A 21,798-nucleotide genomic window follows, 5' to 3' on the forward strand; every position below is an offset into this window, starting at 1 on the left:
TGCCTTGTCCTTCAGCAATCGTAAGTTACAACCAAAATATGGGGGGGTGGAGTGGACTTGTGTGATCAACAACTTGAAGTGTATCGTACATGGATAAAAACAAAAAAATGGATGCTTAAAGTTACATTACATTTTATTGACCTGGCCATCGTTAATGCATGGATGGAATATAGACAAGATGCTATGAATATGAACCTTCCGAAAAAAGAAATACTGGATTTAATGCAATTTAAAATGGAGATAGCGCGTGAATGGTTATCAGCTTCAGTAAAAAAACAAACGCCCTCTTTTAAACGATTCTTCTTCATCTTCCGAAGATAATCCTAAACCAGTACGAAAGGTTCAAAACTAAAGGACACCCATTCCATCTGCGTGCAAAATCAAAGACAAATATGATCATTGGCCTGTTGTTGATGATTTGAAGACAGCGAGAAATTACAGGAAAGGCAATTGCCAAAGTCATACTCGAGTAAGATGTAGCAAATGTAATATTTATTTATGTTTAACTGCAAAAAATACTTGTTTTAGAGATTATCACCAATAAAATAAAAACTTTGTATTTCATATATGTTTTATATTATCGTATTTCTGCGTTCGTATTATTATTTCATACATTACTAAATAGATCATAAAAATAATCAATGTAAATGTTTAATTAGTACAAAAAAATGGTAAACAATTTTAATTTAATTGTATTTAGTCTTTTTACAGAACTAACATACACAAATGTGTTGGTTCTTTTTTTGGTGGAATCAACCCATAAATATTTTTTTTTACATTTTTTCCTATTTCTTAGAAAAAATATTAATTGACTTTTGAAACTTACATGCATTTTGGAGACAAAAAAAATTTCAGGATTCTAGGAGGCAATAATTTACATACACATAAGTGTAGGTTAGGAGTAAATCACTACAAACCAGAAAATATGTCTAGTACGTAATAACAAACGTATTTACATACACAAAAGTGTAGGTTAGTGCTGAAAGGGATATCTTACAAACAACATTAGTGTTTACAATTGTATGTTTGGTAAAACTTATATTTTGTTAGCTTAAAAATTTAAGTAAATTAATTTATTATCTATTTTAAAGGGAAGAATATTATCTGTATCCTTTGGGTTTATATATAATAACACGTTCGTGGCCCAAGACCTTTTTGAAAATCAATAAGAAAAACTCAAACCTAATCTAATTAATTTCTAGTTCTATGTAATTATGCTTTTATAGTTTTGACCTAGAACCTATTTTTTATACCATTTTTTCCTGTTTTTAAAGCTATGTCACATATTTGTGACATGGGTTCATATGGACAGTTATTATTACAAAAAACCCATTGTTGACATGGTTGAAAATTATGTGCTGAGTGTCACATATGACACGTAGCCGGGTTATATATTATTATATATATATGTATATATATTAATATATATAATATATAAGTTATATATTAAATTATAACAATGTCAAATATAAAATTTCATCAAAATCTCATAACTTATTTAAAAATTAAAATAATCAACATATTAATACAAATTTAGATTTTTTTTTTTTTTTAAGTTTTAATAATAAGTTAACTAATCCAAATATTAAAGCTAACAACCCAACTTAAGTTTTACTGAATGTAGATTTTCCATGTAGTAACAATCGATCGCAACATCATGTGGGTATTGATATCCATTTAACTTTCTATGAACATTGTGCACATAGATAGTCAATATTGAATAAGTAAAAGAATGTATAAAACTTAGTAAATGGTTAAACATATATATTTCCTTTAAATTCTATTTTGATTTAGGATCTTAAAGGTGCGATTCCTAAGGATGCGTCTGTAGACGTATGACGCGAATGAATAGGTATTCCATACGACTACAAAATGTAGCTGCAAGAGATAGATGCATGACAGGTCTATAATGTGCATTGTTATCATATTCTCATTTTCCATATCATTAATGATATATACCATAATCATCGTAGTTTGTTTAAATTTTTGAATATGTCTTTCTATACATTTTCCTTTATTTAGTAATCGTTTTAAGTATTATGTTATAAATCAAATAGGCATGTATGTCTACTCACATAATTAGCCAGCCAGTGGCACAACTAGGATTGGTTTTTTGGGGGGAGGTTCTGAATTTGAAAAAAATAAGCATTTTCTGCAGGTGTTTGGTGGGGATAAAGAATTATGATTTAGTTAGATTTATGAGTAAAATATTTAAATTACAAATTAAATTGTTTGAATTCTATTTCATATTGTGATACCACAAAAAAAATTATTATACAATCGACTATTGAGAAATCGTATTAGCAAGGTTATTGATGTTTGAAAGTTGAATGGAACGTTCCAAACGTGTTCCATATTGTTATATGTTCATATGTTATTATTGTTATCAATTATAATACGAATAATATTCATATTTCATGTCAATCAGCCGTTTTACATGTTCCAGATAAACCATTTTTTTTCCTACATAGAATTTGTGAAAACCTTATAAAAATTTGGGGGGGGGGGGGTTACAAACTCCACCACCTAGTTGCGCCACTGTAACCAGCATAGAATTTTCTTCAAATGTAAAAATTGCTTTTGAAGACATTTCAAATTTATAATTTATATTGAATTTATAAATCAATATTTTTAAATTAGATCAACAATTCAATGATGATCGGTCGTGCATTTTGACCGCCTACTGAACGGTCGTCAACCACGTGATTAGAGACGCAGCAGCCGCGCGGCAGTGTTGGGAATAGGTTTCATTTAAAAATAGGTAAAGCAGTCAAAATTAAAGTCTCGTCATTAGGAATCGCACCTTAAGATAAACAAAGGTTACCAATATGTTGCTTACAACATAATTTTGGTAGGATATTTCGTCTACGCATATATACCGTGGACACTAAATACTCTATTACATGTTTTTTTTTTTTTTTACATGAAAGCCCTTTAGTATTGTTTAATGGTCAGTATTTACTTGATAAAAAAATGAACAAAGTGGTACACTATTTGAGGAATTTTGTATCTTGAATATCAATAAATTATTTTTAACTGTCAAATATTTATACTATTTTTATTTTTTTAAACCTTATTAGCTATTCATAATTACTATCTGAACTAGTGTCCTATTGGTTAATAAACCTAATTTTGTTTATACTTTTTTTTATTAATAATCTTGTAATAAATATTATTTTAAGGGTCTTGCCATGGCTACTGTCAGGTTTCGTTTTGATGGACAGGCGATTAGTGAAGCTGATACTCCTTCATCTCTTGAAATGGAAGAAGGTGATACAATTGAAGTTTACCAACAACAGACTGGCGGCTGCTTTAATTATACTTACTACTAATTCTACTTTTATATATTTACTTAAAAAAAAATTATACTTTTAAGTTTATATTTTATTTATAAAGTTATTCATGTGCATCATTTTAGTGTCGCAAATCCTAAGAACACCTTTTATGTTACTGTGTTTATCCATTGTCTACTAAGTTGGTTGTATTAAAAGTTATAATTAGACAAATGTGTTAACAATTAACACTACATTATCCAAAAAATAAATGGCATCATGAAAACAATTTTAACAAATTAAAAAACTTATTTTTACTATATATTTATGTAATCCTATATTCATATACTATTATTATTACTATTTTTTACAATTTTCATAATTTGCAAATACATTTTAAATATAATCATTTAGATTTTTTCATTATTTTAGTTACTTTAAAGGACTCATTAAAATGTGTAAATGCTACTATAATTATGGTTGTAATTAAGATAATATACTCAATACGATTTTTAAACATTGTACCGCATATTGTATATATTTTACTATATTGAACTGGGACTTCCTTTGTGCAATGAAAATCAAAATCTTCATTATAGTCTTCAACACATAAATATTTACGTTTTTCTAATTCCTGAAATTAAATTGAAGCTATTATGCAAAAAGTATTTTATCCCAAAAACTTCAAAATTCATTATTGAATTGCTTAATACAGAAACTTCTTAAGTTGTGTCACATGTGGAGTTTATGCTCAAAATAAAACTTTCAAAGATGTGAATTGGCCATGTATATTATACATACAAATCTACTAATAAAATACAAAAAAAATGATTTAAAAGGTATGTTTTGAAATTTCTTATGGCGTTTCTGTTATAAGCTATTCAATTATTTAATTTCAAATGGTCCAATTGAAGAAATTTCTAAATTTATTCAAAATTGGTTATTTTTCTCATAGATGGTAATAAATTAACACTAATATAAAAAATGCCCAACCATGATATGAAATGCATACATAAAAAGTGAATTTGAATGTTGAAGAAGTATTTTTATTTTGTTGTATTATGTTTCTATATATACTTGAAAATTGATCAATGAGGTTAATCATTTCAGTTGTCAGTTTTTGCTTTATTTTTCTTTTTAATTTAATTTTCTGTTATTCATTGTTTTTGTTTTTTAAGTATTACATTTTAACTTATTAATATGAATATGCTGGAATTTGGTCATACATTTAACTCTTATCTTGATTTCCAAAATTATTTAAGAGTACAAAAACAATTAATTTTTTATTTTTTAATATCCAATTGTCTGACCTTAACTGACAAAATTATTATCAAAAATTACCATACACCCTTGCTATACCAAATTTGTATTTGATTATATATGCGAGAAGATAGTCTGAAAAAATAAAAATGTTCATACACGGTAATTTTATTTGAAATACGGTAATACTAGTTATTCTGTATGGTTTCATCATTATAAAATTCTAGCAACGCTGTTACTGACCATGGTCGGGCATGTAGACACAATGTTAAGAATATTATGATCCCAAGTAATTTTTAATTTATTAACTAACTGTTCCAAAGGATGGTACGGTTACATTGCATGGTCCAATTATTTCATGTGGTCCTGTTGAAACCTCATTTTCAGGTTTTCCTAATATTGCCATAAATAAAAATGTTGTATAATACACAACAAGGTATAGAATTATTATAAATGGACAACTATTGATATATCTAGGCTTCCGTTTTAAAATTGTAAACAAAATATACACTGCAATTAAAAACATCATAATAACTTGTGTCGGGACGTTGTAGAGATCATGTAATGGATGATATAAAATAGAAAAACATAATATACCACATGGTGTGCTAAGAAATATTGCGCTTAGTGAAGTTATAATTTCTGTTTTAGTTGTATTTTTTTGATTAAGATGTACACTTCTAAAAAAAAACCAAAAAACAAAACTGGCCGAAAACACCATGTGGAAGTAATAGGAAGTCCATGGCACCCAATACATTCGGTCCCCTAAGTTTGGATCTGTATCATGCCAGGTCCAATGAACAAATTTTATACCCATTATATCGTATGGCAAATCGATTAAAAATACATTTAACCCTACGTTAGCCATTAAACCAATTTTTGTCTGGTTTGACCTGTATGCTATCTCAATTGCTATGTAATAAAACACTGAATCTGCAAAAAAAAGTAATTATTTAATTACATGGTTTGGATTCAACGATAAACAAATACATACACAAAATTATAACATACAGTGGGAGCCTTTGTCCAAAAAACATGATTGGTGAAAGACTATGCCAAAAATTATCTATATCGTCCATAGCATAGCATACACACTCAACAACCAAACCATGACAAATAATGGTAAACCAAAGCAAAGGCCGTCTTCCTCCATAAGTAAAAGCTGAAATTATTACAATTCAATTATATTCATGTCTTCTATTGTTTGCTGGCCCTTCTCACACCCATTCCTATGTTAAAATCTTTTGTTACCCCACCCAAACTCTATACACTAGTTTTCGAACCCTTCTAACCTGGATTAAATCTATATATATATTTGGAATCCCTTTTCTCATTAATACTCACTTTAAAATGTCTCTTGGCACTCTGTCATACGCCTTTTCCAAAACAATAAACATCATGCATTATATATTATATTAAAAACCGATTAGATTGGTGGCTTGAACATAACTCTATTCTCTCCGACAATTCATATGCCTTCAGAAAAGGAAGAGGCACACTTGAACGCCTCGTCAATTTTTCGAGTAAAATATACCTACCAATCATTTAACAACAAACATTTCCTATCTTCTGCCTTTATCGACATTCATGGTGTCTTTGACTCAGTCCATATACCAACTCTTCTATCCCACCATAATTCACTTCAACTACCCTCTATATTCATTAACCTTATCTCCCTCTTGTTTTCACACAAAACTCAAAATTCACATCTCTATACGGCTCTACAAACGTATGCTTCACTTTCACAGGTCTACCCTAGGGTAGCTGCTTAAATCCCATTCTATTTAATTTGTATATGAACTTCATTATTAAACAACTAAATACATTCGGCTATGAGTGCCTAGTGTATGCCGATGATCTAGTCATATTCTCCAACAATTCAGATATCGATCTCGCTATAGACTCTTTAAACAATTCGCTGGATCTTTTACAAAACCTCCTATCCTCTTCTTTTTTTTCTATAGCTCCTGAAAAGTGTAAGACCATAATTTTTATCAGAAGACGTTTCCTTCTCTCTTCAGAAATCACCATAAACGATTTTCTAATCCCAATTGTCCAAAACATAAAGTATTTAGGACTAACACTAGATTCTAAACTCCGTTAGGCACCCCATCTTCAAAACCTCATCAAATTTACCTCTCTTTGAGCCAATTTCCAATACATGGCAGGGGTCACACCCCTTCACGTTCTTAATTATTTACAAAGCAGTTATAAGGTCCAAACTTGACTACGGATGCTTTTTATCAGGCTCTGATTCCTATTCACAATGGAAAAAAAAATGAATAATCTCCAAAACTCTTGCCTAAAGTCCATTATTGGTGCCCTTAAATCTACCCCTAATGCGGCCGTAGAGATCGAGAAGGCATGTTCCCCTTTTAATATCAGAAACAGATGATTGGCTGGTAAATTCCTACTGAAAAATTTCCCACTTCGTTATCCCATAATATTTAATTCCTTTCTTGACATATATTACTCTTGGCGTTACGTTAAAAAATCATTTCCAATTCTTGCCTCCACGGCATACTCCTTAACTTCAATTCACGATTTTATTATCAATTCCAAAAAATTACCCTTAAATGACATTAATTTTATGGAACTCTCTTACTCCCCTATAGTTTACACTTACAAACATTTTCTTAACTTTACCTCTAACTCACTTAAATCTATATCATCAACAATCTTTTCTTAGACTTTATCCAAAATAATTTCCCCAATTCCACCTTAATTTATACTGATGGTTCCGTTTCCCCTCTTTCGGACGGTTACGCTTTTTTCATTCACGACTTACACATCTTCATGCTCAATAATCTACCCCCTTCTGTTTCCTCATTCACTACTGAATTTTTCGCAATTTTAGAAGCCCTTTCGATTATTTCTACCCTCCCCCTCAGTAGCTACCTCATCGTTTCCTTATCAAGTCTTCTCAGCCTCTCCTCCGATTTTTTCAACTCCCGCCCCTCTCCTTTTTTCATTAGGATTAGGCAACTCCTATATGAACTTTCTCTTTCAGATTTTATAGTTAAATTCCTTTGGGTACCTGGTCACTCTGGCATAAAAGGAAATTAAATAGCGGACTCTATTGCAAAATCTACCTCCACGTTCTGCTGTCCTTCTCCAACTCTAATTCCCTGGACCGATTTTTGTCTCTTATTAAAATCTCATATTTCTAATTTATGGTTCAACCAATAGAACAAAGTAGCCCCCCAATTATGCCTCTTGGTACAAAAATATTTCACCCCATCTATACCATCTTAACCTTGGTTTTACAACCTCAAATTAAATCGTAACATAATTACTTTTTTTTCACGCCTAATATTTGGGCACACTCTACTACCTTCACACTTTTACAAACTTTCTCTTAATGACTCTCATTTATGCATGTCACATGTCCACGATACCACTATCTGCGATATCTCTCACATACTTTTTCACTGTCCCTCTCTGGTTCCCCAACGCAATATCTTTTTCGCTCTAACTCACTCTTTTAATGTCCCTTTCGACACCCAATCCATTCACTCCTCACCAATTGTACCAATTATTACTTCACTTATATCCTTCATTAACCAATCTCAAAAATTTAATTTATTTGTGATATATTTTCTATCATTAATTTTATATACTTTTACGTACTATCTTTGTAATCATTATAATTATCGAAACTAATTGTAAACAAAATATCCTTTAATAAAAAAAAAAAAAAACATCATGCATAATTCATTCTTCTTTTCCCTAAATTTCTCTACTAGTGGTCGAACACAAAGTAATGTCTCCATTGTTGATTTTCCTGGCATAAAATTAAATATTAATAATAAATATTTATGGTTTATTCATAGATAATGTGATTTTTAGCAAACCCTCTATGTTCTAATATCATATAATTGAACAATAAATGAAATCAATATCATTGAATGGATTTGCAGGTTAACAAGTTCACAGTTGAGTTTGAAGATAGAAGAAAATAGTTTAATAGTTGAGTTAATATAGTTCTGAGTTGTGTTGGAGATAGTAGGCATTAATAAGCAGAATCACGAGATACTACAGTGTAATGGAACTAAATAAACTTACCGTGTAAGAGTGTAACAGTTCCTCCAACTATAAATAATATTTGGACTATCAAGTATGTTGGCTGATTTTTCCACAGCTCGGAAACAGATTCAAATTTAATACATTGTCTCAAAATCTACAAAAATACAAATATTTATTAATAAAATATTTTAATTGTGAAAGATACACAAGATAGTTACATATTTTATGTAGACAAATTTTATAAAACGGTAGAAATTATTTTAATAGATATTATACATATACACCTACATCAGTTAATTGTCCATATGTCCACATTTTAAAAATCGGTTACTTTTTACACTATGTTATGTACACTAGTTAATATATTTACGTAAACAATAATCAAACATTCTGTTCTCTCAATTTATATAAACTTTATTGAACTATTAGGTACTGAGACAACTACGTATTCAACGCTAAAAAAGACATTTTTCTCTATCTAAAGATGAATACCATTGACACGAAAATCTAAACGATAGTATGTAATAACTAATATTTACACTAAAGATTACTTAAAATAGTTAAAAGTTATAATCTATGTAGTATCATTTATGTGTACTTCATATTTGATAATTTAAACATAATATATATTCATAGCCAGATAACCTTAATATTTGAATAATAATTAATACTAATTATTTATTATCGATATATAAATAAGTAGGTACCTAACTAGGATGTTATTATATTATTTAAAACAATTAATTTCAACTTCTTTATAACTAATATACATGTATTTAGGTAAAGGTTCTTATGTCTAATTATTTCTAATAATTGATATTTGACAATAAATATTAATTCTCAGTTTTCTTTCACAACCATGATAACGATTATTTTTTTATCTTTGAGTACCTAGCTACTTATATTTACATATTAGCTCTAAATCAAGAAAATATTTCTTCATAATATTTATTCGTAGTCAATAATCTTTACTATAAAATTAAAAAATAATAATATTAAAAAAAAGAACCGAAGACATAGATACCTGCTTTTACTATTAGTGTTATCACTATTTGATTACAGATGGTTAACATTACAATTTTTTTTTATTTTTATTTACTAAAAAATAGTTATTAAACACAAATTTACTAAAGGATTTAATAAAATGTACATCATACAAGTGATATCGAGTACATTTTTTAAAAATGTTATGCAAATTTTATATTATAACATCAATTATAAATAACTTTTGTAAGCTACATATAATGTAACAACCAGCGGCGGATTGGCTAAAAATTTATTATTATTAAACCACTCAATAATAATAAGTTTCCATAAAAGTCTCCTTTATTCGTGGATTAAATGCTCGAAAAATTGTTTACATCACGTTTACACAGGGTTTTAATCACAATCTTACAATAATTAAATACCTACAATATACTTAAATACATTTTTATAAAATAATTTTTAATCCAAGTACATTGGCCCAGATTTATAATAAGACTACAGGCCCACCGGAAACTTTCCCGGGATACCGGTGGTCCAATCCACCGCTGGTAGCAACATTATTTCCAAAGATTTATTTATTTACCAATTTAATATTTTTTGATGCTTTGGTTTTAATAATAAAAAAAAATCATGTTTTTACATTAACAACAAAAATAAAAAATCTCCATTGTACTTTGCGTAAATTGGTAAACGTCCGTTGGGAGAAATATGTAAATTATTTCATGTCTAAGACTTGTTCGCGGAATTTCAAACATTAATCATATAAGATATATTATTTGTAGCATAAACAGATTATTTCCAAGTTAATTTTTAGACATCTATATCAATTTATATTTATACATAGTTAAATCGTTACTTATGTTAAAGTATTGAATATAACACTTATTATTTCATCCATAATCGAGATTTTTAATATTTAAATATAACTTATAAATAAAAATCGTTTAATACTTTTTTTAATTAACAAATTAAACAAATTATAACATAATAAAACATACTATTTTCTTTTTTTATTGTTTTTTTTTTTTTCATTAGGTACATCATTTTTAAAATTAATTTTGCTAAAATATTTTGACACTCCCGGGCATGTGCCTACTCGTGTCTCCCTAAATACGGGCCTGAGCACAACAGTATACTAATATATGCTTCAACACCATGATACTATGGTGAACATAGGCGCCACTATGAATTTTTTCAAAGGAGTACATCATGTTTGTACGCTGTTTTCTAAACAATATTTAAATTATTTAAGTTCAACGGCTAATAGAAAATCCGATAATCATAATCGTAGCACATAACTTACATTTTTAAATTTAATACAATTTTTGAGTTATTGGGACATTTAACGTTAAACGAGTTAAAATTTGAAATTAACACTGCCAGATTTAAATGTTTAAAGGCCGATGCATTTTGGAGTTATTTAGTGGTTTAGTAGAGCCTTGGCATTTTAAGTTGACCTTTGAGGAGTGTAATCAGTCATCCGGGACAATGACCAAACGATTATGAATAATGATTCATTTGATTATCTAATACACTTTAGACATGTACGAAACAGCTGATAACGATTATTCAGAAGTCAACTTCAATAACGATTACAATGAAAGTATATGATATTAGTGTTATAATTTGATGGAAAATGTACACTTACAACTAAGCCCAACACCGCGTTATCACTTAGATAATATTCAATTTAATTTTCGTTGTAATATTTCATATTGTACTATTGTGAGATTGTGTCTATTTACCACAACGGTGCACTTGTGATTGTCAGATAGATTGCATGTTCTAGAGTGATTAATTTTATCGTTTTCATGGTACTGTTGATGTCATAAAATGCGCTGTCTATCAGTCGATATTAAATGTAGAATGTAGGTGATCGTTATACAATACTTGTACTACAACCACCTACCAAACACTGCCTCTTGATTCAGTATTTCATACATAATGACAGATTTACCAGAACTAAAGTCTAAAAAACCGGCAGGTGAGTTTATTATTATTTTTACTTTGCATGTATTGTGAATTAGTTTTGTATTGCTGGGGTTTATTTGGTTACAGATACAGCGTTCAAACAACAGCGACTACCTGCATGGCAGCCGATTCTAACAGCACGCAATGTGATGCCAATATTTTTTGCGGTTGCAGCAGCATTTATCCCAATTGGTTTAGGTTTACTGTACCTCACAAATCAAGTAAGTCATTTGTGCTCCTATATTTTTCAATTATGAATTTTTTATATTACTTTAATACATCATTTAGGTTCAAGAATTCGCTCTTGATTACACTCAATGCAAATCCATAAATATTCCTGGCCGTACTTGTGCTGAAATAATTGCCTTTGATGGCACTGATACTCCATGTGAATGCCATATTCCATTTAGTTTAGAAGAAGATTTTTCTGTAAGATCTATCATTTTAATTGTTATGTTATTTAAATTCTTAAACATGTTTTATTTATTTTCTTTATAGCCTAACGTTTACATGTATTATGGATTGACTAATTATTATCAAAACCATCGGCGTTATGTAAAGTCAAGAGATGATTTTCAGTTACTTGGAAAACTGAACAAAGTTCCATCTAAAGACTGTGCTCCATTTGATTACATAAATAACAAGCCTATTGCTCCCTGTGGAGCCATTGCCAATTCATTATTTAATGGTAAATATTTAATATTAGTTAATAAATTAATGTTTTAATAATTTTAGTTATTGAATAATAAATATATTTATTTTTATATTTAAAATATAAAATAATTAGACTCAATATTTAAAATGTTGTTACAGCGATATATTCTCCATTCAAAACATAATATTAAGACAATTATTTTAATATTGGAAAACTAAATCTTTTATAATAAAATAAATTATATTAATTTATATATTTATAAATCATGAACATTCATTATTATAGTTGATGTTCTATAGTATACTTCATTTAAAAAACTATCCAATTGTCAGACAAAAATTTGTTTATATTTGCTCAAGCACCTTATATAATTCCCTGTATTAACGGAGATGACATTGTGTTGTATTCAGTCGTTCATTTGCCAACAATTTACGTATTTGATGACCAATTAAAAAGCTACCTGATAACCCTGGAGGGTCCCAATAATGCATTGTCTGTCATTAATTTAGTGCTGATTGATTTATTATTAAATAATAAAGTATATGTCATAATGTTGTGTTTTCTTAAAATTATTTTTCATTTCAGATACTCTTACTTTGGCTTATGATGATAAAAAAGTTCCATTACTTCGAACAAATATAGCTTGGCCATCTGATAAAAATATCAAGTACCAAAATCCACCTGAACCTTTAAAAGAAGGTATTTTATTTACATAATTAATATAATTTAGTTACTAAAAAATTATTATTGTTTGAAATCACTTTGTGTGTTTATGATTTATGTCTGAAGTACTATTGTGGTCAAGACTATTATTATAATGCATTAAAAATTATACATTTTAAAATGTACGCTTTAATAGGTACCAATTCAACAGGGTATCAATCTATTATTTGATACTTCAAATAATTCAAATATTTTTTAAAAAAAATTAAGAAACTCATTAGTATATTTTGTAAGTGTATTTTATTAATTAAAAATAATAAAATATCTAAAATCTTAGAAAATAAATTATATTAGCTCATAGAAATACATTTTTTACACAATGGCCATTAAAATTGAAATTCTTGACTATAGTAAACATATTTTTTTGAATATTTATTTATTTTTTATAAACTATTATTTGACTCATGAATCATTTGAATCATATTTGACAACTTGAAACGATCGCATAGAATACTATTACAATGAAACCTCGGTATCTCGAAGTCGTAAGAGACAAAAAAAAAAAATTCGACCTACAGAAACTTCGAGATACCGAGGTTTCACTGTACTACACAATTGTTTCTAATAAACATTTTAAGTATATTTTGTTTCATTATAAATACATGTGTATTTGTATTTATAATCAAAAGTATTTTTATTTAATATTTATTACTAATTTCAGTGTAAATATATAGATTTTTTATAACAACAGTTATAAATTATATCATGTGTAATTTATTTGTTTTAAGTTAACTACTTTCTATATTATCAATAATAATATTTTTTTTTAGCATTTAAAGATTTTGCAAAACCTTCAAACTGGAAATTGAATATATGGGAATTGGATACAGAAAATCCATCAAATAATGGTTTTAAAAATGAAGATTTGATTGTATGGATGCGAACAGCTGCATTACCTGATTTTCGTAAATTATATAGACGTGTTGACCATTCTAATGGATTTGAAATTGGTTTACCTAAAGGAAATTATACATTACATATAAAATATAGTATGTTTTATTTAATATTAAAAAAAATAAAACCTTCAATAATTTAAATTTTACTTTTAGATTATCCAGTAGCAGGCTTTGGAGGAACAAAAAGTATGATATTGTCCAATACTTCATTTACAGGAGGCAAAAACTTGTTTCTTGGATATGCTTATATTGTTGTTGGATGTATTTGTTTCTTATTAGGATTATTGTTTTTAATTATCCATATAAAATATAAACCTAGGTATGTAAAAAGTTTTAAATACTTTTATTAACTTAAAAAGATATACTGAATGTCGGTGGCATACATACGGGAGGGAGAAGATACGGGTTCAAACCCCCCAGGGTCAAAAAAAAATTGTTTTATTATTGATGACGTGTAATATATTCGTAGTTTCATTATTATGCTTTTAACTTAAAATATACAACTGTACAAATATTATGATAATTAAATAATTATATTGATAGGCGTTTGAAAAGTTTTGTTAACTATGCTATTTTTATATTCCAATAGCTATTAATTTACTGTAATGTAAAAGTAAACTGTAAATTGGTAAAAATGTTGTATAAAATAATATCTATTTATAGCAGTAATTTATCTTATTTATCTGTGCAACGAAAAAAAAAAAGATAACAATTATTTTTGTTAACCCTCCCCCCCCACCCCAGAGCAAGATTGAATGTACGCCACTGCTGAATGTTAGATAGAGTTGATTAACTTTCCTTATACAAGATATTAATATTAATTTTTTCATATCATTATTTGTATTGTAAGTTCAAGTATTTAGTTTCTTCGGAATTAAAAGAAGGATCTTTGAATAAAATATTTTTATCAAATTTGTTATTTATTATACATTTTTCAATAAGTATTGAATTCAAATTTAATTTTGAAATTTTTAAACATGTATGGTTTTTAACCATAAATTAATTTTTATTAAATTCCTTATTTTTTTTTTTTTATAAGATACTTTTACTTTCAATTACATTAAAATGTTTGATAAAATAAACTTCCCTGCCTCGAATCATATCTTAATTCCTTTATGATTAGTCATCTGACACCTTTACTTTATTATGACCAACAGCACCTTGTGTATTTTTTTCCTGTCTTTTTACTAAAAATCAAGTGTTCCACAAAATGTCTCCAATTTATATACTGCTCTTAATACCATTAAATTTCTTGTTTACAATTGTGTTTCGGCTAAATTTACATTTTACTCCATTCATTTACACTGATATTAAATTCATCTTGTTTCTAAAGATTCCATCATGTCCTTGATTTATTAGTCTTTGTCTCATGTTGTTCTCTTGCCTTCTCAATAAAAATGTTTTCTCTTTTTTCTGTATTGTCCATTTCAACTTTTATTTTGGAATGTCCTGCTCTATAAATTGTTAATGGGAATAATACAACTTAGTCTCAGACCATCTGACTTTTCAAATACCAATGTTCTTTTATATACAAGTTACTTTATTCTTTACTCACCTTTTTTACTGTTATTGGCTTGTGACTTACTGTTAATTTTTACTTTAATGTTGTGACATATTATTTGTATTTTTTAAATCAAACACAAAATATTGTTACATATTTCAACATTTTAATTATAATTATAATTTGTGAAATTCTTCCAAAAATTATTTCAGTTCATATTTTTGTATAAACATTCTTTTCTAAAACTATTCTAATCTTATGTCAATGTAAAATAAATTCAATGCTGGGTTAATTAACTTACCTTCTATATTTAATAATCTTGCAACATAAAAGATAACTAAAAGATACTGTATCTATAGTATATCATATATTATTTATTATACAATAATATGTATAAATGCTTAAGACTGATTTTTGTATATTTTTTTTTTCAGTGCAAATACAGATGTTTCTGTTGTTACACCATCTACATCATACTAATAACTTAGCATTATTATATATTTAATAATGAAATAACTTATTGTGTTTATTGCACTTAAAAATTTAATTGGGCTGTGCTTGAACTAGCAATTAATTAATGAGCTTTATAAAATGATGTGATATATACAAAAATTATAATTTTATTAATCACATTATATTTCACTATGTGAAACCACTTTCTGTATTGACCAATTTTTAATTTAAATTATGTTTGATAAAAGGTAAATTATTTATGTTAAGTAATAGATATTTTTTTAGCATATATTTTATCAACAGTAAATTTAAAATGATTTAAAACTAAAATTGAATGTTGAAGACATTAAACAAAAGTTATAATCTATATTTTATTGAAATAAGAAACACTGTCACCAATTTACAAGTTATTATTATTTGTTCATCATTTGTTATATTAATTATTTGTTACCTTTATAAAACTTAAATTATAAATTATGAATTTGCACAATGTTTTAAGTGTAAAATTAATATTATATAATAATTTTTAAGAAAGTGTCTCTAGTCATAGGAGTTAACATTTGTTAACTGTTATAAGACTTCATTTTAGAATAATGTAAACCTATAAGCTTATTTAATCATTATTTGTGTATGCTTATAAATTAAATGATAAATTTGTTAAATTAATTTTTGTTTTAATTTCATATATATACACATATGTTAGTTATATCATAGACCAAATTATACCCTTCAGGACTTCAATCTGCTCCTGAATGTATACTGAATATACTTTGGCAAGATTTAAAACTGAACTGAAGTCGGCACAAGTCATTGGAACCAATGTTGGTCAGGCCCACCCGGATACCTGGCCATAAGGGTGGGCCCTAAGATTTATTTTTAAAATAGGGGCTCAACCAGGGGCTGATTTAGTTAGAGCCACAGTTAGAGAACTATGGTTCAGACTATTTTAAGAGACCACTTATAAGAGCTGAAAGTGGATTGTAAATGTATTCCTTGTAACAAAAGAACAATATTATCATATATTTGTTTTTGAAGTTTATTCATAATTATCATTGTAAACATTTATCTTATTTTTTTGGAACCTTATATGGGATCTGTCATAGAGATGTTTTATTTTACCATACAATTAAACCAGTGGCATAATTTGTGGACGGGTGGGGGGGGGAGTAACTGGGACATATACCAGTTTGGTTTTAACTTCAACTTAAAGTCGGCATTTAAAAATATAAGAAGCTTCAAGAGGCCAATTTTGTCAACAAATATTAATTGTGGGTCAGCTGACCTAAACCTTTCCTAAATCTCCCCCTGGGCTCAAAGCAACCACACTAACATAAAAAGTTATAGTAATTATTTTCCTTAAGAGGACGCCACACCAAAATTGAAACGTGTACAACGACCGAGAGAACGCGCTGTTAGATGTTTTCGTGCACCGCAAGCACACGACCCACGTCATAGACATGCCCATTATTCGCGATAGCGAGGTCCGACAAATGTTGATTTGGAAAAGCGGTTTATTATATTATAAACATTCGTCCTAAATTCTATATACTTTACACTATTTGCAGCGGTGACTTCGTTATCAGCAGGCCGGAATCGGCTATACACGTATATTAGGCCTACACGACGATAATTCATATCGTAATATTTTTAATATCAACCCTTTTACTACAGTATATATGTATTATAAAATCTTTCTTCCATTTTACCTTTAATTATGTCAAACACAAATATATTATAAGACTCGGAGCAGTTATTATACATTTATACCATACATACACAGACCTAATATACATAAATTATAAATCAATTATTAATTTTTTTTTTTTAACCAGTGACTTCTTAGTTTTTTGTGCATTATTAATGTATTTTTAATTATTATATTTGTATTTGTAAGAAGTAATAAATGAAAATATTGTAAAAATAGACATAATTAATTTTTTTAAATATTCTAAAACATTAAACTATTCAATTCATGAGCATGACGATTGATGAACATATCCATTTATATTTTATATTTACGTATAGTACAATACAATATAGCGATAGCTGAGTCAAATACCATAATCTAATAATATCGAGATAATAATAAGTTATAACACTAATAGCGTACGTTTTCCCTGCAGCGTCCAAACGCAGAAAATCGAGCCGCCTAGACGCAACGTACGCCCGTTTTCTCTGCATGCGTCTAGACGCAGTAATTTTTGTATTTTTGATCAAATTACATTCATCGAAATTCAATCATAGTGCTTACGACCGTGATCTAATACACACGTAGGTTTTTATCCTCTTTGGACCTAATCCGTTTTCCTGCGTACGATGATATTGATGGTAAATCTGAACATTTATTTGGAGATTCAAATGTTTCCTCGTCGTTTAGCGTATGATTTTGTGTGTCATCTCCGTCTTCAGCAGTTGACAAAGAATTATCATTTTCTTGATTTTTTGACGTTTGATGTAGTCCTTTAATTTTTAAACTTTAATTACAGTACATTATTAATAATTAAAAAAAATATTTTCATTACTTTCTCTCGTATTCAACTGAATCCATAAACGATAAGTATGACAGTGTCCTATTCACTTTTTCAGAAGTTGCTAAACCAGTCGATAGTTTTTTTTTCTGTTTCATATATGTATCTCTTATGTTCCTCCACCTTTTTTTGCAGTCTTCATCTATAAAAAATTAAACTATTTAGGTATACTACTATTAACTAATAAATAATTAATTATTAAACTATTTAAGTATTTAAACTTCCATAATTTAAAAGTTTATAATAATAACAATTATATAATCATAACTTGTATTTAAAATAAAGTAGTATTTAGTAATTACATTCAATAATATACATTCAATATGATTTTAGTGATCTAATTAATACATAATCAGACAATTATATTAAGTACGTACCTGTTCTACCGACTTTTTCAGAAAAAATTTTCCAAATTTTTTCTTTAAAATGAATATCTTTATGCTTAGGGTGAGCACTGTCAAAAATTTCCCTATTTTGTTGGACATATTCAATTAAAATTTCGTCCTCAGTTGAGGAAAAAACAAATTTTTTCGACATTATCAAACTTTTGACGCAAGAGGTCCGTACGCGACACTAGTCCAGACACTGCGACATTTACCGACGCGCTGCGTTAAACGCAAGTAGGAAAACAGTCACAACTAAAATGCATGTACCTAGTAACAATGCGTCTGACGCTGCGTTTGGACGCTGCAGGGAAAACGTACCTTAATAACAACATCGACAACCGCAATCGTTATCGGTGTAACATTTGTGGTGTTGTAGAAGGGGATTAAACTAAATACTAATCGTTTGGAGATTTTTCGTTGATTGCAGCATGTATTGACACAAAAATAGTATGAAAAATTAAAAAGTTTAGCGCAAAACCGTTTTACGCGGGAGAGAACCACTCTGAAAATATTATTAATTATTAATCCAAATATTCACCATTAAAAAGATGTGAAGTTTGACTATGCAATGTAGTTTTTATTTTTTCGATATCATTATTATATTTACCGTTATTTAAATTTGAAAAACATAAAAAATCATAGATTTAAAACAATAACTTTTTTTGTAAAAGGGATATTGAAAAAAGAAAAACGACATTGCATAGTCAATGTTCTCATCTTTTCATGGTGAAAATTTGGTCTCATAGTTACGAATATAACCCGAGTGGTTCTATCCCGCGCGAATCAATTTTTACATACAACATACAGTCGGTGTGACGTCCTCTTAATTCAATCAAAATTATTTTATTCTTATCGTAATCTTAAAATATTGTTGACATGATTTAATAGAACTACAACCGTTTTAGTTTATACATTTTTGTTCTCTTGATTAAAATCAAACAAATATAAATACTTTGAAAAATTGAGATAATTGTTGTTAACAGTCACATACAGTGTCGGCCTGGGCTATGAAAGGCCTAGGCAGGGTTTTTTTTAGGGCCTCAATTTTTTTATCAAAATTTATCTAAGATTGGGTTGAAATTTTGAAAGTCATGTTTTGTAATATCTTACATACATATAGACTTCATACATACACAACATATTATAGAAAATATATATTTAAAATAAAACTATTATTTTATTATTATAACAAATATGTACATAATATTTCTTTTAACTAAAAAATAGATGAATTTTATACAAGTTTGAATTACATACTCTTTATTAGGTATTAAAATTTACTTATTCTTTTTTTAATAAAATTTCCTTAAATTCACTGATACACTATTTAAATAATTATATTCTACTAATTAACAGACTTGGTTAATTTTAAAACAACAACAAATAAATGATTTAACACATTATATTATTATTCTAATAGTATAATTTTTTTTTATTTATAACGTAAGTAATCTTTTTAATGCATCAGATGAACCAGCTATGCAATTAATAATATGTTCTTTATCAATCTCTATATCTTTCTCGACATTCATTAGCATTAATGGAGTTAAATGTTCTTGACTTATAGTAGATCTTAATTTTGATTTAACCAACTAAAGTTTAGAAAAAACTCTTTCACATGTTACCTGAGTTGATGGAAGAAGTAGTACATATTTATACAAAACAAATAAATTATTAAAAGTAGCTTACTAAAAAAAAAAATAATAATAATATATATTATATATATTGTATAACTAGTATAAACTATACAACTTGGTTTAAAAAATGATCCAAAAATATATTAACTGTGAGAGTGTATTTTAGACAAAAAATAATTATTTTGGCATAAAATAAGATTAATTTTTATATTAAAAGAGCATTTATTTAATTCTCTATAAAAATTGAATTTATTCAACACTTTTTTCAACAACTAGATAAAAATTAAATCAATAGGTATATTTGTTTTAATATAAGCAATAATAAATAAGGTTAAGTAAGTTGAGTTATAATTAATAGTTAGTAGTTACATAATATATTTATATAATATGTATCACCACTTACCAGTATTATTAGTTATGTTTCTTTCTGTATTTGCTATATTACTTTCAGTTGTACTTAAAACTATATCACAACCTGTGCTAGAATTATCTGAAAAAGACAATTTTGATTATTTATTGAATAAATTAACATTCACATTGCATAGCTTTTAATTTTTACTATTATTACCATTGGCATGTATCAAATCATTTTCAAAATCTGATGAATTATTTTCAGTTATATTTAAAACTGGATCACTTGTAACACTAGAATTACCTGAAATTACTGAAATTAGCAGAAGCAGTGTATACCATGTGAGATAAAACATAATTTTGAATTTTATTCTTACCTTGTCTAATAGTTGGGAAGAAGCAAATTTTTTTTTGACTTTTGTCGTTTCCACAAGCAATTAAGGCTTCCTTTTGTTTCGCTTTTCTTTTGGCGTGTCCACTTTGAAACCTCTGTTTATTCATTTTTGTTAATTTTAATAAAGATACACAAAACACAAAACGAAACTGGTCACTAATACCGGAACACGCGTTACACACTCGAATGCCCGTGCCCCGTATGTATACAAATATTAATTTAACTATTATAGAAGTGATAAAAATCCAACTGGTATAAAAAGAAATATAAATATATTTATACATCGTATTATCGTTATCTTATATTGCACGAGCGTTAACATATTATGAAAAACATGTAGTATCCAAAAATAGAACAAAAATAATTTACGAAAAATAATAAATACTCGTATTTTTAAACTTAAACCATTATGATGCGATAAGAGAATTTAATGTTGCATGACAACAAAACACCTAGAGAATACTTGTATTTTAAAAACAAAATTATTCCAATAAACCGAAAGTATTCAAATATTCAATGTTAATAAGTTTTTATCCTTTAAACTCTTTTTGCTCATTAATTGTATATATTTGTGCGAGACCCAATTACCAAAATTTAATCGCACATGTATGTAATGACCTAAAGAGCCTTTAACAATACTTAGCACCCTGGGCTATTAAGTCCCCGTCCATCACTATTTGAGGTGCCTATACTAGAATAAAAAAAAAAAAAAAAAGGTGAGGGCCTCGGCAGCGTTCGCTGCCTCGCTGCCCTGGCCA

The 21,798-nt window shown here is 27.8% G+C and overlaps 4 protein-coding genes across 7 annotated transcripts; 1 reads left to right on the forward strand and 3 right to left on the reverse strand.

The window, feature by feature from the left end:
- Nucleotides 1-3,391: 3,391 nt before the first annotated feature.
- On the reverse strand, nucleotides 3,392-9,105 carry LOC112690216. 2 transcript variants are annotated; one of them, XM_025564175.1, is made up of 6 exons: nucleotides 8,847-9,105; nucleotides 8,598-8,712; nucleotides 5,527-5,694; nucleotides 5,130-5,465; nucleotides 4,846-5,042; nucleotides 3,392-3,906 (listed from the first exon to the last, which is right to left on the reverse strand). In XM_025564175.1, the coding sequence occupies exons 1-6, from the start codon at nucleotides 8,871-8,873 to the stop codon at nucleotides 3,679-3,681; spliced, it is 1,071 nt and encodes a 356-aa protein (XP_025419960.1). In that variant the 5' UTR covers nucleotides 8,874-9,105; the 3' UTR covers nucleotides 3,392-3,678. The 2 variants fall into 2 exon arrangements, with proteins under 2 accessions (XP_025419960.1, XP_025419959.1); XM_025564174.1 differs by having other exon boundaries at nucleotides 4,846-5,465.
- Nucleotides 9,106-11,102: 1,997 nt separating this feature from the next.
- LOC112690215 (cell cycle control protein 50A) lies at nucleotides 11,103-15,968 on the forward strand. The gene is made up of 8 exons (XM_025564173.1): nucleotides 11,103-11,529; nucleotides 11,604-11,737; nucleotides 11,805-11,945; nucleotides 12,015-12,204; nucleotides 12,757-12,870; nucleotides 13,665-13,883; nucleotides 13,944-14,109; nucleotides 15,726-15,968. Exons 1-8 carry the CDS (start codon nucleotides 11,490-11,492, stop codon nucleotides 15,769-15,771), a joined length of 1,050 nt encoding a protein of 349 aa, XP_025419958.1. The 5' UTR covers nucleotides 11,103-11,489; the 3' UTR covers nucleotides 15,772-15,968.
- A 2,202-nt stretch (nucleotides 15,969-18,170) lies between these two features.
- Nucleotides 18,171-18,952, reverse strand: LOC112690213 (transcription factor Adf-1-like). The gene is made up of 3 exons (XM_025564171.1): nucleotides 18,650-18,952; nucleotides 18,267-18,414; nucleotides 18,171-18,204 (listed from the first exon to the last, which is right to left on the reverse strand). Exons 1-3 carry the CDS (start codon nucleotides 18,807-18,809, stop codon nucleotides 18,171-18,173), a joined length of 342 nt encoding a protein of 113 aa, XP_025419956.1. The 5' UTR covers nucleotides 18,810-18,952.
- Nucleotides 18,953-20,059: 1,107 nt separating this feature from the next.
- On the reverse strand, nucleotides 20,060-21,750 carry LOC112690217. 3 transcript variants are annotated; one of them, XM_025564177.1, is made up of 4 exons: nucleotides 21,024-21,750; nucleotides 20,864-20,959; nucleotides 20,699-20,785; nucleotides 20,060-20,283 (listed from the first exon to the last, which is right to left on the reverse strand). In XM_025564177.1, exons 1-4 carry the CDS (start codon nucleotides 21,322-21,324, stop codon nucleotides 20,273-20,275), a joined length of 495 nt encoding a protein of 164 aa, XP_025419962.1. In that variant the 5' UTR covers nucleotides 21,325-21,750; the 3' UTR covers nucleotides 20,060-20,272. The 3 variants fall into 3 exon arrangements, with proteins under 3 accessions (XP_025419962.1, XP_025419963.1, XP_025419964.1); XM_025564178.1 differs by lacking the exon at nucleotides 20,060-20,283 and having other exon boundaries at nucleotides 20,631-20,785; nucleotides 20,864-20,950; XM_025564179.1 differs by lacking the exon at nucleotides 20,060-20,283 and having other exon boundaries at nucleotides 20,687-20,775.
- Nucleotides 21,751-21,798: the final 48 nt, after the last annotated feature.

Source organism: Sipha flava, unplaced genomic scaffold (genome assembly GCF_003268045.1).
Source record: "Sipha flava isolate LNK unplaced genomic scaffold, YSA_version1 49541_pilon_pilon, whole genome shotgun sequence".
NCBI lineage: Eukaryota > Metazoa > Arthropoda > Insecta > Hemiptera > Aphididae > Sipha > Sipha flava.

Excerpts from the sequence above, each read along its gene's own strand:
- LOC112690216 (XM_025564174.1), bottom strand. The coding sequence starts at position 8,873 with ATGTGGACATATGGACAATTAACTGAT. Across the intron at positions 5,695-8,597 it reads AACTGTTACACTCTTACACG|CTTTTACTTATGGAGGAAGA; the intron begins GTAAGTTTATTT and ends TAATAATTTCAG. Across the intron at positions 3,907-4,845 it reads CCGTACCATCCTTTGGAACA|GAATTAGAAAAACGTAAATA; the intron begins GTTAGTTAATAA and ends ATTTAATTTCAG.
- LOC112690215 (XM_025564173.1), top strand. The coding sequence starts at position 11,490 with ATGACAGATTTACCAGAACTAAAGTCTAAAAAACCGGCAG. Across the intron at positions 11,946-12,014 it reads GTTTAGAAGAAGATTTTTCT|CCTAACGTTTACATGTATTA; the intron begins GTAAGATCTATC and ends TTTTCTTTATAG. Across the intron at positions 14,110-15,725 it reads CATATAAAATATAAACCTAG|TGCAAATACAGATGTTTCTG; the intron begins GTATGTAAAAAG and ends TTTTTTTTTCAG.
- LOC112690213 (XM_025564171.1), bottom strand. The coding sequence starts at position 18,809 with ATGTCGAAAAAATTTGTTTTTTCCTCAACTGAGGACGAAATTTTAATT. Across the intron at positions 18,415-18,649 it reads TGAAAAAGTCGGTAGAACAG|ATGAAGACTGCAAAAAAAGG; the intron begins GTACGTACTTAA and ends AATTTTTTATAG. Across the intron at positions 18,205-18,266 it reads TCAGTTGAATACGAGAGAAA|GACTACATCAAACGTCAAAA; the intron begins GTAATGAAAATA and ends TAAAAATTAAAG.
- LOC112690217 (XM_025564177.1), bottom strand. The coding sequence starts at position 21,324 with ATGTATAAATATATTTATATTTCTTTTTATACCAGTTGGATTTTTATC. Across the intron at positions 20,960-21,023 it reads CTTCCCAACTATTAGACAAG|TAATTTCAGGTAATTCTAGT; the intron begins GTAAGAATAAAA and ends TGCTAATTTCAG. Across the intron at positions 20,786-20,863 it reads TGATTTGATACATGCCAATG|ATAATTCTAGCACAGGTTGT; the intron begins GTAATAATAGTA and ends TGTCTTTTTCAG.